Genomic DNA, 14,908 nt, shown 5'->3' with positions numbered 1-14,908 from the left:
TCTCCCACCAAGAAGAAACACTCCATCCAGGAGGTCTGCAACCAAAGAGAAGGCAAAGGCTACGGACAGCAATGCATCTTTTATTCTGACTCTAACCAAAGAGAAGCCAAAGAAAGGATAGCAAACCAATAGCAATTCTGATTGGAGTCAATCTTAGATGGAGACTTTTCCCGAGAGCGAAGCCAGACTCATATTTGGAGTTGGACACCTGGATCAGAGAAATATGGGAAAACAACGACAAAGAGAGCTGGTGTGGCTTTCATATAGGTCGGCTGAAGAAATTATTGTTGAACGATTCTATGAAGATTTACTATAGGATTTACAATTCGAAAATAGTCACGAACAATGAAGTTGGTACAGTGTTGATTTTTCATTCGCTGCATCTACTCATGGAGTAAATGTGAATTGGGATGACTTTGCCCAACATAGAGAAGTGAATCTACACTCGGCTAGCTTGGACAGCACATGTATCAAGCAGAATGTGATGTAGACACATCTACAGCAAAATGGGAGGTTGTAAGTTTACCAAATCAACGGAAGTTCAGCATGGAGCAAGAAGGTGTATTGCATGAGTGGAAGGGTACAGTGTCAAAGGAGAATGCAAGATTGCATGCAGATTTTGAGGCTGCTACTGGAACTGAGGGCGAAGCCCTCACAATAGTTGAATCAATTGTATATATACTTAGCTGGGTGCATAGTAAAGTAGACAATCTATTACATGGTAGTGTACTACAGGATGAGTTCTTGAAGGATGTAGCAAAACTTGAGATAGAACTGTGGATGCAGCAAAAGTAATATTTGAATTGGCAAAAATATAGCAAATTAGCATTGGAGAGCACTACAAAGCAAGTTCAAGTTTTTTGAGTAACGTGCAACATTTGATTGAGAAGCTTCCAAGTCAGGGTCCCGGAGTTTTGAATCCAGCACCAACTCACCATCCCATAAGCTCTACAGCAGTGACTATGAACGTGAATATTGAATGGTGAGATTCTTAACTTCCATGTACAAATTGATGTTTTAGGTTTTAGAGGTGGGTCCTTGTACAAGTAGTGTGTACTTACCCTTTCAATAAATGTGCATGTGTGTTTTCTATGGGCTTGGATTTTCTCAAGAAACTATTGATGTGCTTTTTGCACCATGCTTGCACACATACCACATCATGTGTGCAGCATTTCATTTTTATGAGAACTTGCAATGTATTCATCCGTCCTGTAATGTATTGGTGTCAAATGCATGGTTGGCTGCCATGGGCTTTGACAAAGCAAGTATATTTTCTTCACTCTTTTTTTCTTATTACTTATTACTCAATAGAGTAATATAATATTGTACATGCTGAACATTTGAAGTCAGTTATTTAGTACTAAATAGTACTGTTTATGTGATTTAGCAATATTTATGATTTAGAACTATTTGGCATCTAGCAATGTTTAACATTTTGCACTATCTAGACTTTAGTACTATTTAGCACTATTTAGCATTTAGTACTGTTTATGTGATTTAACAATATTTAGGATTTAGAACTATTTGGCATTTAGCAATGTTTAACATTTTGCACTATCTAGACTTTAGTACTATCTAGCACTATTTAGCATTTAGTAGTATTCAGTACTATTTAGCATTTAGTAGTATTCAGTACTATTTAGCATTTAGTAGTATTCAGCACTATTTAGCATTTAGTAGTACTATTTAGCTTTTAGTACTATTTAGCACTATCTAGCACTGCTAGTACTGTGTGTTTTAGCACTATTTAGCATTTAACACTATTTGGCATTTAGTAGAATTTGTCATTTAGTACTATTCAACACTATTTAGCATCAAGTATTATTTAGCATTTAGGACTGTTCAGCATTTAGTAATATTAGCACTACCTAGCATTTAGTACTATTTGGCACTATCTAGCACTGCTAGTACATTTGTGTTTCAGCACTATCTAGCACTGCTAGTACTATGTATTTAGTACTAAAAGGATAGCTAAAAAGGCTAAATACTACTAAGCATTTAGTACTAGTTAGCAATATCTAGCACTGCTAGTACTCTGTGTTTCAACACTATTTAACATTTAACACTATTCGACATTTAGTAGTATTTGACAGGTAGTACTATTCAACACTATTTAGCATTTAGTACTATTTAGCATTTAGGACTGTTCAACATTTAGTAATATTAGCACCACCTAGCATGTAGTACTATATATCATTAAGTACTAAAAGGGTAGCCTAAAAGGCTAAATACTACTAAGCATTTAGTACCATTTAGCACTGTCTAGCATTTAGTACTATTTAGTATTTAGTACTATTTAGTTTTTAGAACTATAATTTAGTATTTACTACTATTCATCATTTAGTACTATTCAACATTCAGTACTATTTAATGTTTAATACTATTTATCATCTACTATTTCAACACTCTAAGTTAGCAGTTAGTACTATTTAATATGTAGCATTTAGTACTATTTAGTAGTACCAGTAGTATTTAGTAGTATTTAGCACTAGTTAGCACTTAGTACTATTTAGTATCAGTAGTATTTAGCAGGATTTAGTCTCAGTAGTATTTAGTAGTATTTAGCGCTAGTTAGCACTTAGTACTATTTAGTATTAGTAGTATTTAGTACCTTAGTTAGCACTTAGTATTATGTATCAGTATTAGGATTAGCATTAGTACTGTTTAGTACTTAGCAGTATTAGTAGTATTTAGCACTATTAGTAGCACTTAGTACTAGTTAGTACCAATCACATTTGGACTCCAATACAATCAATGGAAATATGGCCCTTGAGGGGTCCCCTTTAGTTGTAAGGGTTGTGTTGAAATATGTCCCTTTCCCCTAAAGGGGACCCCTCAAGGGCCATATTTCCTTCAAGTTTAAATACTACTATTTTTTTGATTATAGTCTATCTTTAAATATTCTATTTGCCTTTTGAAATCAATTTCAAATAATTGTTCTTTTCCTTACACAAACAGGTAAAGACACCGAAATACCATGTCCAGAAAAGTTGAAGACTGGTACAAAGCAAGCTAAAGCTGTTGAAAATGAGAAATGCGAAACTCCTAACATTTCAAATGTGTTCATAGACACCAAGAAAGAACAACAGGTAGAGGGGCATGCCTCGTGTGGAAAAGAAGACAATGAACAACTATTCGATGGAAGTCGGTTGGAAGATAACTCCTTGGAGGATGTTGGGGATCAGGAATATGATGAGGATGAAATGTTGGACAAAGTAAAAAAGTAGCAGGCAGTGGCACAGGGGGACCTGAAAGTTGCACAGGAGAGAGGTAGGACTGTTTTTTTCCCCTATGTGGCCAAAAGAGGGTATTTATTTTTATAAGTTCTTGTTTTATCTATTTCATTTATTCCTTTTTATATATCGCATTTATTCATGTATTATATATTGTTCAGCAGAGGAAAGTTTGTCAGTTAAGGAAGCTCTTACTAAGATGAAGCACCACATACAACACAAGAAGAAATATGTTGTGCGGTCATTGTACAGAAGCAAGAATATAGAGGAAAAGGAGGCTATGTATTTTTTTGTGAAGATGCACATTTACAGTCTTCTGTATACAACACCTCAAATGCATTTTTTATCTGACTTTATTTCTTTGTAGACAATCTAACTAGAGACATCGAAGATGATCAGCACTCGGATGAAGATGATTTGTTGAACTTGGATGAAGAAAATCTACAGCAACCAGATAGGATTATAGAGGAAGCAATAGCAAGATTGGACGTGCAGGACTTGTCGAGAAACCACAGCAAGGACGAAGACATAGGTGGCGGTGGGGAGTTGACTGGAAAGAACAGCAAGGGTGAACACACAGATAGTGGTGAAAAGATCGAAACAGATAGCAGGTGAGAGGGTCACTGAGGCAGTTGAGATTATATCAGGGCTAAAGCCTAAACTGCCTGATAGCTCTGATGGAGAGCAAATGGAGGATGACACAATACTAGGTAACCTTCTTTTTGCGAGGACAAAGAAGAGGAAATTTAGTCAAATAGTTACTAAGTTGTATTTGATTGATCCTAGCAAATGCCCAACCCCAAATGTTAGGACCAGATCATCTATGAAATGACATTGTATGAGAGCTGGTCTCGCAAGTTTTAAATGAAACTCTTTTTGCAATTAATCTTCTTGTTTTTTGTACAATTTATCTTCTTGCTTTTTGAATGAAATTATTTTTGCAATTTATCTTCCTTGTTTTTTTAATGAAATTCTTTTTGCAATTCATCGACTCAAGTATGATGGATTTGTATATGTATTGTTGCTTGTAGGTGACTCCGGAGATGTCCAGCCTCGAAAAAAGTTGTTAATCTTTGATTTGAATCGAATATTGTTAAAGAGGTGGTGGCAGCTGAAATGGCCCAAGGTGGTGATGTTCATAAATTAGGCAACCATGTCATCTCTTTGCGGCCACAGTTGATCAATTTCATGAAATCTTTGTGGGAGCATTTTGAGATCGCTACATGGAGTAGTATGACAAGGAGAAATGTCAGTCCCATAGTGTCTTTGATAGAAAGCAAATTGGGATATGATGAGTTTAGGGAGTTCAAGTTCTTGTTCAACTTTGCACAGGAGCATTGTTATACAAGGGAAGAATTCCACCACCCAACACGGCTCGATGAGATGTGTTTGCTTAAGCCATTTAGTGCATTGGCTATGCATGACATTGACTATGATCCCATGAACACACACCTGGTTAATGACACTCCTTTGAAAGCAGCATTAAATCCACCTGGTTCCTGCATAACTCCTTTCACCTATGATGGAGATCCTAATGATGATGAGCCATTAGATCAGTTGCTCCCATACTTATTGGATTTAGCAAATGCCAGCGAAGGTGTTCCTGCCTTTACAATGACATACCCTTATGAAGGCCATGTGATTGAGCGCATTGCAGCAGCAACTGCCCGTGGTGAGCATCTAACCAAATTATTCATTGAAATCTTCCTTGCAGATTATGCTGACATGGGGTGTGTTGATGTTGTCGTTTCACAGTTAACTAAAGATCCAAAGCCCACGGGCTAGTTTATCATCCAACAAAGAATAGTAGACCTTCCACATGAGATGTCCCAACAGATTCTTAGGCATAACCCTTATGTAAGCCAATACCCACCATACACTAGGCCTTGAAGGCCAGATTGTAAAGGACTTGTACATTGATGAATACAGATATTGTTACTTTCTACATATAGACTTGTACTGGTTACTCTGTAATACAGACTTTGCTGGTTATTTTGCTGATAAAATTAATAGTAAGTTGATAAATGTATGGGTGTTCTTACATGGTATTGGTGCTGTTAAATGGTACTGGTGTTTGTTGATAAAAGTACTAGGTGAGCCATTGTTTTAACCAATGCATAAATAGCCAATGTCGATGCAATAAAATATATGGTCCTTTTTTATATGTTATCTTTTATGGTATTTTTTGCTCAACCATACAGTACCAATTTTGGTTCTAGATAAAATAAAACTAACTGTTAGTCAGGTCTAAGCTAAGGAATCATGTGTCATGTCTGTTATGGTGCTCATATAGTTTGTGAGAGCCGCATAGTGTGGCCAAAGTGCTGGTTATATATCTCTTTTCCAATTCCTTGCGCACTCTCTCTTTGCTTATCTGGTTTGTTTCTAAGTACAACGCCTTGCCCCTACGTTTCATTCTACATTACATACGACTAGCACTCATTGGGCACAAAGCTAACCATGATCTGGACATCCGAAAACGACTATCTACCCACACACCTAGAATAAAGGAGAAGGCACAGCACCGGGATGAACCAAAGCACCTGCATGCCATACCCCAGTTCTGGCATAACAATTGATGCCAAAAAACCCCTCTGTCCAGCAAGACCTCCTTAGGGCAAGTATTTTGGGTCATCCACAATCATATCCAAAGGGATGTACTCCTTGGGGAGGCCTAGGAAGGGGAGTGTAATGGGGTATCTCGGTACCCAATATCATCTACTATGAAACCGTGGTACAAAAGGATGAAGAAACCCAAGTGAGGACCAAAATACAATAGACTCTGCTCCACTATTGCCTGGATAAAAACGAAAAAGGGGGGAGGAAAGCATTTTGTTAAAAGAGCGAAAGATGAAGGAAAGAGAAAAAGAGACAAAGGAAGAAGGGGGTTTGTAAGAGACATAAAACAAGACTAAAAGAAAGATAAAAATAATAAAAATAACTTGGTTATGATGTAATAGGCATCTCTAGTTCCCCTATAGGAGCTGCAGACCTAATCATTTATATCTGATTTGGTCTCATGGGCCATTTTGGACTTCTGGAGGTGCTAAAAATCTCTCTCTAAAGGTAAAAAGCAGCCAGAAAGGAAGGCAAGCGGGCAGTTTGTCGAGATGGAAGAGACACTCATAAAGGATTTCAAAGCTGACTCTAAAGATATTCCGTCTGTTATAGATGCAGCTTGGAATAATATAGGATAGAATTGGAGATGCTTTATGTGCTCCTCTATGCTGGATGTCATGCTCGCTCTTTTCATCCCATAGTTCGTATTAAGCCTCGACGCTTAAATGATTATCCTCTCTCTCTCTCTCTCTCTCTCTCTCATGTGCGCACGTACCCGTAAAGACACACACACACACACCCTGTTAATGTCCACTATAGACCATATTTCCAAATTCTACACTGGAACTAGTACCTACACCAGCAACTATGTGCAGCAAGCAATGTTTATACCATCGCCAACTGTTGATGTTCATGGATGTATCTACAAGCGAATTCCTACATCCTGGCATATGTTTACAATATTGGACATTTGTTTGGTTGCCTGATGAAATAGACAATACCAATTGTTTGGCTCCACGGCATACAGATTATGGTGGTTTCGAAGATCTTCATAGCTGGCAAGTCAGAATAGAACCATCTCTTCTCCTCCTTTGCTCTAAGGTGTAAATTGGATGTCTCATTTGAACTTTGCAAGCCCTGTAAGTCGTGCAGATTATAATCCGTTCCCTTATATATTGAATAAACAATATGCTCTCCATAGATCTTACCTCGCCTTTGCCGAAGTCACCCCCTCTCTCTCTTGTAGAGGGGCAACAAAGGCAGGCACAAGACTGAGTGGAGGGGCAAGTAGGACCTGAAAAGGATGGGAGGTGGAGAGCAAAGAGGAATCGGCTTTGTCTGCATATGGCAAACAGACCTTCCCGCCCTGAGTATGGAGTTAGCGTAACCCTTTGTCAAGAAAGACACCATTCTTTAAGTCAACACAATGTGCATCCCTCTCTTATTTTGACTTTGGGTGCAGCCTCAATGCATTATGGAAGTCAATATATTTCCCAGGTTTATGGTGGCCCAAGAAGTATAATCTTCAGCTGCATTCAGGTGCCCAAAACAGTGGATTTCTCACAAAAGTGTCCTACCAAGGTCTGTTCCTTGTCCTCATCCCACAACGAATCTAACACCAAGTGTAATTGTGGTACATATCCTACCCCTTTCACGAGGCCACTTAATCTTTTTATCTTGGCATAGATCAAACCAACATGTGGGAGGTTTCGCCCTCCCATCATGAACTCATGCACCATGTTATTGACTTCAACACAGGCCTGCCCAGGTCTTTTTGGGGCAACAGGTCCCTTTCTAAGTACTTTTATTTTATCAGCGTCTTCCCACATGTGAGCGTCAGCATAAATGTTTGACATGACAACATATGCAGCAGCATCATTGGGCTTCAAATTGACAACTTGATCAAAGCATCGCATCCCAAGCTCCACATGTTTGTGTGTTCTGCAGCCAGCAAGCAAAGACCTCCAATTAATAATGTCTGGTAGCACCGGAATACTTTGGAGTAAATCTTCCGCCTCATTCAAGTATCCTGCACGGCTGAGAAGGTCTACCATGCAACTATAGTGTTCAGCACTTGGCCTAATGCCATGCTCCTCTCTCATAGAGTTGAAGTAATGACAACCTTCCTCTAATAGACCCACATGGCTGCAAAGAGCAAGTACATTTGTAAATATCATGTCATCTGGCTTCAACCCTTCTTGTTGCATATCCTCAAAGCATTGCCTGGCCAGCCTACATTGGCCATAGAGAGCATATCCTGCAACCATTGTACCCCAAGACACAACATCTCGCTCAGGCAAGACTTCAAAAACCCTGTGTGCCTCCCCCAAGTTCCCACATTTGGCATACATGTCAATAAGGGCATTCCCAATGAGCACATCCAATTCAAAGCCATTTCTAGCGATTTGCTCATGGATAAGCTTGCCATGCCCCGTGACTCCTATACCAGTGCATGCTTTCAAAAGGCCTATAAACAAGACTTTATCTGGCTTGACACCTTCCTGTAGCATTTTACTAAAAAGTTCTAAAGCAGGAAAGTAAATTCCATGTTGCACAAGTCCTGTGATCATTGCAGCCCATGATACCACATTTCGAGTTGGCAGTTTGTCAAATACTTTATCAGCCTCCTCCAAGATGCCAAATTTGGCATACATGTCTACAAGGGCATTCCCAACAATCACATGTGATTCAATTCCTCTACAGACTATCTGCTGATGTATCCTTCTGCCATGCCATATGGTCCCTGAGCTCCCAATTGCCTTCAAGATGCATGAAAAAATGACAGCATCCGGCTTTATGCCTTCCACTTGTAACTTTTCAAAGAGTCGAAGTGCAACCAAACCATGCCCATGCTGAACATATCCTGTGATCATCGCACCACATGCCACCAAATCAGGATTTGGCAATTTATCAAACACATGACGAGCTTCCTCTAACCTCTTACACCTAGCATACATGTCAACAAGAGCACTCCCAATAATCACATCTAATTCAAGCTTACATCTGATTATCTGTTTGTGTATCAGCCTGCCCCATTCTATGGCCCCTATGCTGCCACATGCTTTCAAGATGCATGAAAAAACTACTATCGTTGGCTTTAAACCTTCTTGTTGCATTTCCTCAAAAAACTCAAGTGCAGACAAACCCTGACCATGCTGGACATATCCTGCAATCAATGCACCCCATGACACCACATTCCTACTTGGCAGCGCATCAAACACTTCGTGTGCCTCCTCTAAACTCCCACATTTTCCATACATATCAATGAGAGTGCTTCCAACAACGGTATCTGACGCAAGCCCATTTCTTACAGTCCTGTCATGTATAAACCTGCCCTGCCCAACATCACGTATGCTACTACAAGCTTTTAAAATGTAAAGAAAGGTGACTTTGTCTGGCTTTATGCCTTCCCTCTGCATTTCATGGTGTAGGTCCAGCGCCAACTGTCCTTCTCCAAGGTGCGCATGAGCAGCAATGATGGCATTCCATGTAAACACACTTGGTTTTGAGACCCTCTGAAATGCTTCTTTTGCTTCCAGCAAGCTGCTACATGAGGCAAACAGACGAATGAGGTGGTCACCCAAAACTGCGACAGAATCAAGCCCCCTGCTGACCATAAGCGAACGTACTCGTCTGGCGGCTGCCAGGTCCTTCTGTCTAATGCAACCCTGCAGAAGATAATAAATGGCATCCCTTGACACAGGCACCCCTTGCTGGTCCAAAAGGTCCGCAACCTTGAGAGCATCCTCCAGACGTTCGTCATTACAGAGCTTTCGTAATTGCTCAATGAGCCCAACCCCATCACCGTGACACCTTGCTCGAAGCAATAAAGAAAGGATCAATACACGAAACTTGCTTTTTCATTCAGAGAAAACAGAGAAGGAACTGCACAAGAGCTGTCATTCTAGACTGTTCAAGCTTTCCTATGTACCTAGTATGATTTACTATTGGAACTGGTAGCTTGCATCTGCTCACGTGAGCTTCTAGGAAAGAAGAACCAATCCTATGAATTGGACGTATCATCAAAGTTCAAACTGAAACGGTCCTTTACATTCTTCAACAACATGTATCATCATCTCATTTATTTACCTCCGCTAGTCTCCCCAATGTATCACCAACACGTATCATCCTCTCATATAATTACCTCCTCCTTGAAGTTAGCGTACATGGAGGGGATTTATTCTTTGAGGTCTTAGGGTGTTTACACACTTAGCCCATCGTGGCCATGCTCGATGGGCAAGATTGAATGCCCACATCCAGCCCAGCTGCATTCAATGCACCATGGGCAGGCATGGGCGCATGTAGTCTCTAAAAACCCTTATATTATTCCCAGATGCATTCAATGCACCATGGGCAGGCATGGGCAGACATAGTCTGTAAACACACTTATATTATTCCCTACATTTCGTCACACGTTTGGATATGTACTCTCTCTCTGTCTCTCTCTCTCTCTCTCTCTCTCTCTCTCTCTCCTCATCGCTTAGGGGGATTTTCAAGGTGTTTTTTGGGTTTCTTCAAGCCTTTGTTACAGTTTTGGGATGGTTTTGCTCTGTGTGTGTGTGTGTGTGTGTGTGCACGCGTGTGTGTGTTTGGGGGGAGGGAGGACTTGGAGGTGGCTTGTGTGTGTGTATGTGTGTGAGAGAGAACACACACACACACACATACACACACACACACACACATGGAACACACACACACACACACATTCATGGAACACACACACACATACACACACATGTGCACGCACGCATTCGCACACACTTTCTTTTGGGTGAAATCTATTTGTCATTATATTACGAAACATAGTCCCCAAGAAAGGGACAGCTAGTTATAAGAATCAAATCTTATCATTATATGACAAGAAAGCAAGATAATACAAATCACATGCATGTAGGCCATAGAGATGCGTGGAAGTATTGGTACTTAGCCACGGATGGATCGCCAAAGACCCGATGATTGCAATCCTTCCATAAGGTCCATAGTGCCTAGTAACAAACCTAGTAAAAACATAGATCATAGCCCTACCTCAGGAGATGAAAACCAAACAAACAAAATCACTTGCCAAAGTAAGAACTAGGAAATCAAGCCTGCAGCCATTGCTGTAATAATAGCAGGAAATCATAAGATTTAGGGCATGCTGAAACAGAAGAGGCATAGACTCCTACAAGAATAGACAACATCGACACATGGTAGGAGCAATATGACAACGAGCCAAAATCTGGCCAAATGGAAGAACCCCAAGCAATATTGTCCATAAGAAATTTTTTTGTCAAAGAGGGAGCTCTATAGCCCAAATGTGTTGCAATCCTTTCTACCACCTCGGAGAGATGTGTCATAAACCAAATGCAATTGGCATGAAGAGAAACCCAAGGAGTAGGTAGTAGCACCTTACACAAAGATGCAACCATGATATCAACTAACAGTAATGCATGACAAACATGATCATCTGGTTGAAGCACCCAGTCCTTGAGATGGTCACTGATCTCAAGGTGAGGTACAGGCTAAACGTCATGAAGTATCCAAGACAATAAGTGCCATAGAGGCCTATAATGATGTCCCAAAGCATACCGCTTGATCGCTACAAGAAAGAGATCACCATACCCACAGCATCTAGCAGCTCATCCACAGTACAACTCCCTTTGGACCAAAGAAATATGAACGTAGAGGTTCTTGTAAAGCCAATGGAGGAAAGAATTCTTTTGACCAATGAAGACTCTCAACCCGCAAAGAGTTTCCTACCAGAGTATCCCTGCCATCCCATTTAAGATGGGAGAGAATGTGCTTCCAATCCTGAAGGATTCAATTAACAAATTGGCATCCCTTTACTCTGCCATCTATCTCTGACCATAAACAAATCCCATTGAGTAGGCTGTCAGTGACCAAAAGTTGAAGATGACACGTGTAAAATCAAATGTTGCATCCTATACATCCATGGCTAATCTCCCTACAGAAACTGTAGCATCACTTTCCCTTTGTGAGCCAGAATATGGATGTGAATATTGAGGATATATATTCCGTTAAGCATTTTAGGAGAGCAAAGGTGATCCATGAAAGTAGCCTAAGGGCTTTGCGATGGTAACGTGACCACTAGAACACACACACACACCTCCCCTCGGGGACCCTTGTAGTCTAGAGATGTGCTTTTAAATGGACATCCACTTAGACTTTGGGGACCCTGGCACCTGATCATCACTCAGATGAACCTTGGTATTATTATTATTATTGATATTTGCCACCATGGAAATGAGGGTTCGAAGGAACACCATGTGTGCCTAGTTATTGGAACAATGGGAGCACCTAATTGATGAGTGATGCCCCTTAGCCCCAAGAGGAGGACCAAAGGAAAACGGACTCCAGGGAATTGATAGAAGCTCTCCCGGGATATATGAAGTTTTAACACTCTCTTTAGCGAGGAACACTTTGTCTACACCCCTAACCATTAAACTAGAGGAAATGAAAAATACATGAGGGGTATGGATACATGTTTATGCTCCCCACCTTTGCAAGACTATCTCCACTTTTTATGCATGGACTCCATGGTCCATTTTCATGGAAAAAGGAAAAAAGTAATTAGATCCCATGATGTGGAAAACATGGCAAGCATAATTAGGAGCGGTAAGTGTAAGAAAAGTGGGAGAAAGTGGAGAAGTGGGATCCCATCATGGGGATTAAATGAAATTTATGAGTTGAACATACCTCAAGAGAAGGGAGAAGTGCACTTGCAGGATTCTTGTACGATTATGAGGAGCCCTTCTCTCAAAAAGGTCTAAGCCTCCCTAACCCATCAGGGACAAAATTCAGCTACTCCCCTACTTGTAAGTTGAAAAATAAATTGATACACCAATTTTTCTCATGAAAAACAAAATAGAATATCCATTTTTCATTTGTTAATAAAAATTATTTCATGAAAAATCCACATAAATAAATCTTTCATTGAAGAAATGTTTAGAAAAAGCACTAGCAAATAATATAGAAGTGATATATAGAAAAAGCACTAAACAAATAATATAGAAGTAAAATTGTTCACATCTTTATTTTTCTACTCTTTCCTTGCTCAATTTCCCATATATCCAAAACTCTAGACCAAGATACATTGGAAGGATCGACTTGGTTTGAAACAAGCATCATATGAGCATCTAATGTTTCCAACACTAGATTACTTCTATCTATAGTTTTGATTTTATTTTGTCTTGAAAAGCCTCTTTCACACTCTGCTGTACTTGCTGGAATAACCCATATGGCTTGCCATAGTCGCATCAACTCTGGAAACTGCAAAAACCATTCATCCCCCCCACTGGACACACAAAATTCCCATGCTTTTGGCATCCGTTTATCAGACCCTGCTGTATATAGCTGCTCCACAAAGTCCTCTCGCTCACTAAGGCACAACTCTTTCTTTGCAATTGGGTGGTAACTGCTGCAGAATTTTTCAAGTAGCTTTCCAAGCCATTCTTGAGTCTTTGATTCTCTATCATCCACATCCTCTGGATAACTTCTGGGCTCAAAGAACTTAACAGCATTAAAAGTACCCAAATCTGTAAATCTGCTATTCAATGCATCAATTACAGCCTGTACAAATGTTCTCCCCAACAATATACTATCATCTATGCTTCCCGTATTATTATCATCATGTTGAGAAGGCACACTATGCTGCAATAGGATACCATCTTCTTGCTGCTGCTCTCCTTGAGTAGAGGTTGAGGCATTCTCTTGCTTTCGAGGGATTGGAACAAACCTTAAATTAAAAATTCTGATTGCATCATTTTTTGTATATTTCAAACCACCTGTAATTGCCATTTTCAAAAAAGGAGCTACATATGTACTCCCCTTTCCAAAAGGCTTGTTATGGCATAAAAACATCTTCTTCAAAGTATTAAAGGTGTTGTCCAGCTTGCGTCCTATTTCTATAAGATCAACTACTTCATGTTGAAGGTTCTTACTCAGGATGTTCAATAATTCCAGCACATCTGCAAGAAGGTTAATAAGAAATTGCACTTGGAATATAGTGGCTATCTGATAGCCTTTTAAATTCTGAACTTTCCAAATTTCCAGAATTGCAGGCATAAGCTCAACAAGCCTCTTCATCACTTGACCTCTAGATAACCATCTAACATCATGGTATCGAAGTGCTTTTAACTCAACAATCTCAAAGGCATCCAACAACTCTTTGAATTCATTGTGACGCTTAGTTGACTTGCCTAACCATGTGTAAACACTTGTAGCCAGCTTATCAACCACATCCATTTGCCAAAAGCATTTGCTTGCATCCTTTATAGCTAAAGCTTCCCGATGAGCTATACAATGTATGGCCAATAGCCTAGGAAGAATACTTTGAAAGCGTGTAACAACTCCTATATTCGATCCTGTCATCACACTAGCACCATCGGTAGCAATAGAAACCATTCTCTTTATGTCAAGCTTCACTTCCTCCAAGAACATCATTGCTTGAAATACAGATTCGGCATCACCATCGGACAGAAACACCAAGCGTGTAAACTTTGTGACCTGCTTATTCTCCTTTAAATATGTGATATAAATGATCAAGTGCTTCTCTAATGTGCGATCTGTACTTTCATCAACCATGACAGAAAAGAAAGAACTAGACAGCATTTCTACACTTAATAGTTCTCGAAAGTAATTCTGAAGTGCCATCATAAATTCTCTAGCTGAGACTGGATTTACATAAGAAGCATATTCATCCATTAATGAAATATTTGGCATTTCCATGTAACGATTAAACTGGACTAGATGTGGATACTTCTCCAATGGAATATTGAAACAAGAGCAGAAATAAACACACTTCATGAGACATATAATTTGCTCCCTTGCTTTATCATGCAATGCATCAAATCGTTCCCTTATTGGACTTCTTTCTCGATCTTTCCAATCTCAAAAGCGTATCTCTGCATTTTGATGCTGCTCTGATTTAGAATGTGCCTTTAATGCACTTAACTGCAGTGATTGTGCTCCTCCCTTAGCATACACATTTTCTTTTGTAAACTTTGTACAATATTCACACTTCACTAATACCTTCTCCCCTACTTGCACCTTGTATGCCCAAGGGTATTGCAAGCGCCATTAACTTCGATACCTCCTAACTATCATCCCCTTTCTCT

At 39.8% G+C, this 14,908-nt stretch overlaps 2 protein-coding genes across 2 annotated transcripts; both read right to left on the bottom strand.

Annotated features, from left to right (window-relative positions):
- Positions 1-6,743: 6,743 nt before the first annotated feature.
- LOC147880020 (pentatricopeptide repeat-containing protein At1g11290, chloroplastic-like) lies at positions 6,744-9,814 on the bottom strand. Its single transcript, XM_087371883.1, has 2 exons — positions 9,724-9,814; positions 6,744-9,605 (listed from the first exon to the last, which is right to left on the bottom strand). Exon 2 carries the CDS (start codon positions 9,407-9,409, stop codon positions 7,328-7,330), a length of 2,082 nt encoding a protein of 693 aa, XP_087228009.1. The 5' UTR covers positions 9,410-9,605; positions 9,724-9,814; the 3' UTR covers positions 6,744-7,327.
- Positions 9,815-12,815: 3,001 nt separating this feature from the next.
- Positions 12,816-14,519, bottom strand: LOC147880019 (uncharacterized). The gene has a single exon (XM_087371642.1). The coding sequence runs from the start codon at positions 14,517-14,519 to the stop codon at positions 12,816-12,818; it is 1,704 nt and encodes a 567-aa protein (XP_087227768.1).
- Between the last annotated feature and the right edge of the window lie 389 nt (positions 14,520-14,908).

Source organism: Dipteris shenzhenensis, chromosome 33, assembly GCF_047967505.1.
Source record: "Dipteris shenzhenensis isolate YYH24624 ecotype China chromosome 33, Dip_SZ_1.0, whole genome shotgun sequence".
NCBI lineage: Eukaryota > Viridiplantae > Streptophyta > Polypodiopsida > Gleicheniales > Dipteridaceae > Dipteris > Dipteris shenzhenensis.
The sequence above is the reverse complement of the archived record's forward strand: the minus strand, read 5'-3'. Positions and strand labels throughout refer to the sequence as shown.

Bases quoted from the DNA above. Each gene is read 5' to 3' on its own strand.
- LOC147880020 (XM_087371883.1), bottom strand. From the start codon at position 9,409: ATGGTCAGCAGGGGGCTTGATTCTGTCGCAGTTTTGGGTGACCACCTC.
- LOC147880019 (XM_087371642.1), bottom strand. From the start codon at position 14,519: ATGGAAATGCCAAATATTTCATTAATGGATGAATATGCTTCTTATGTA.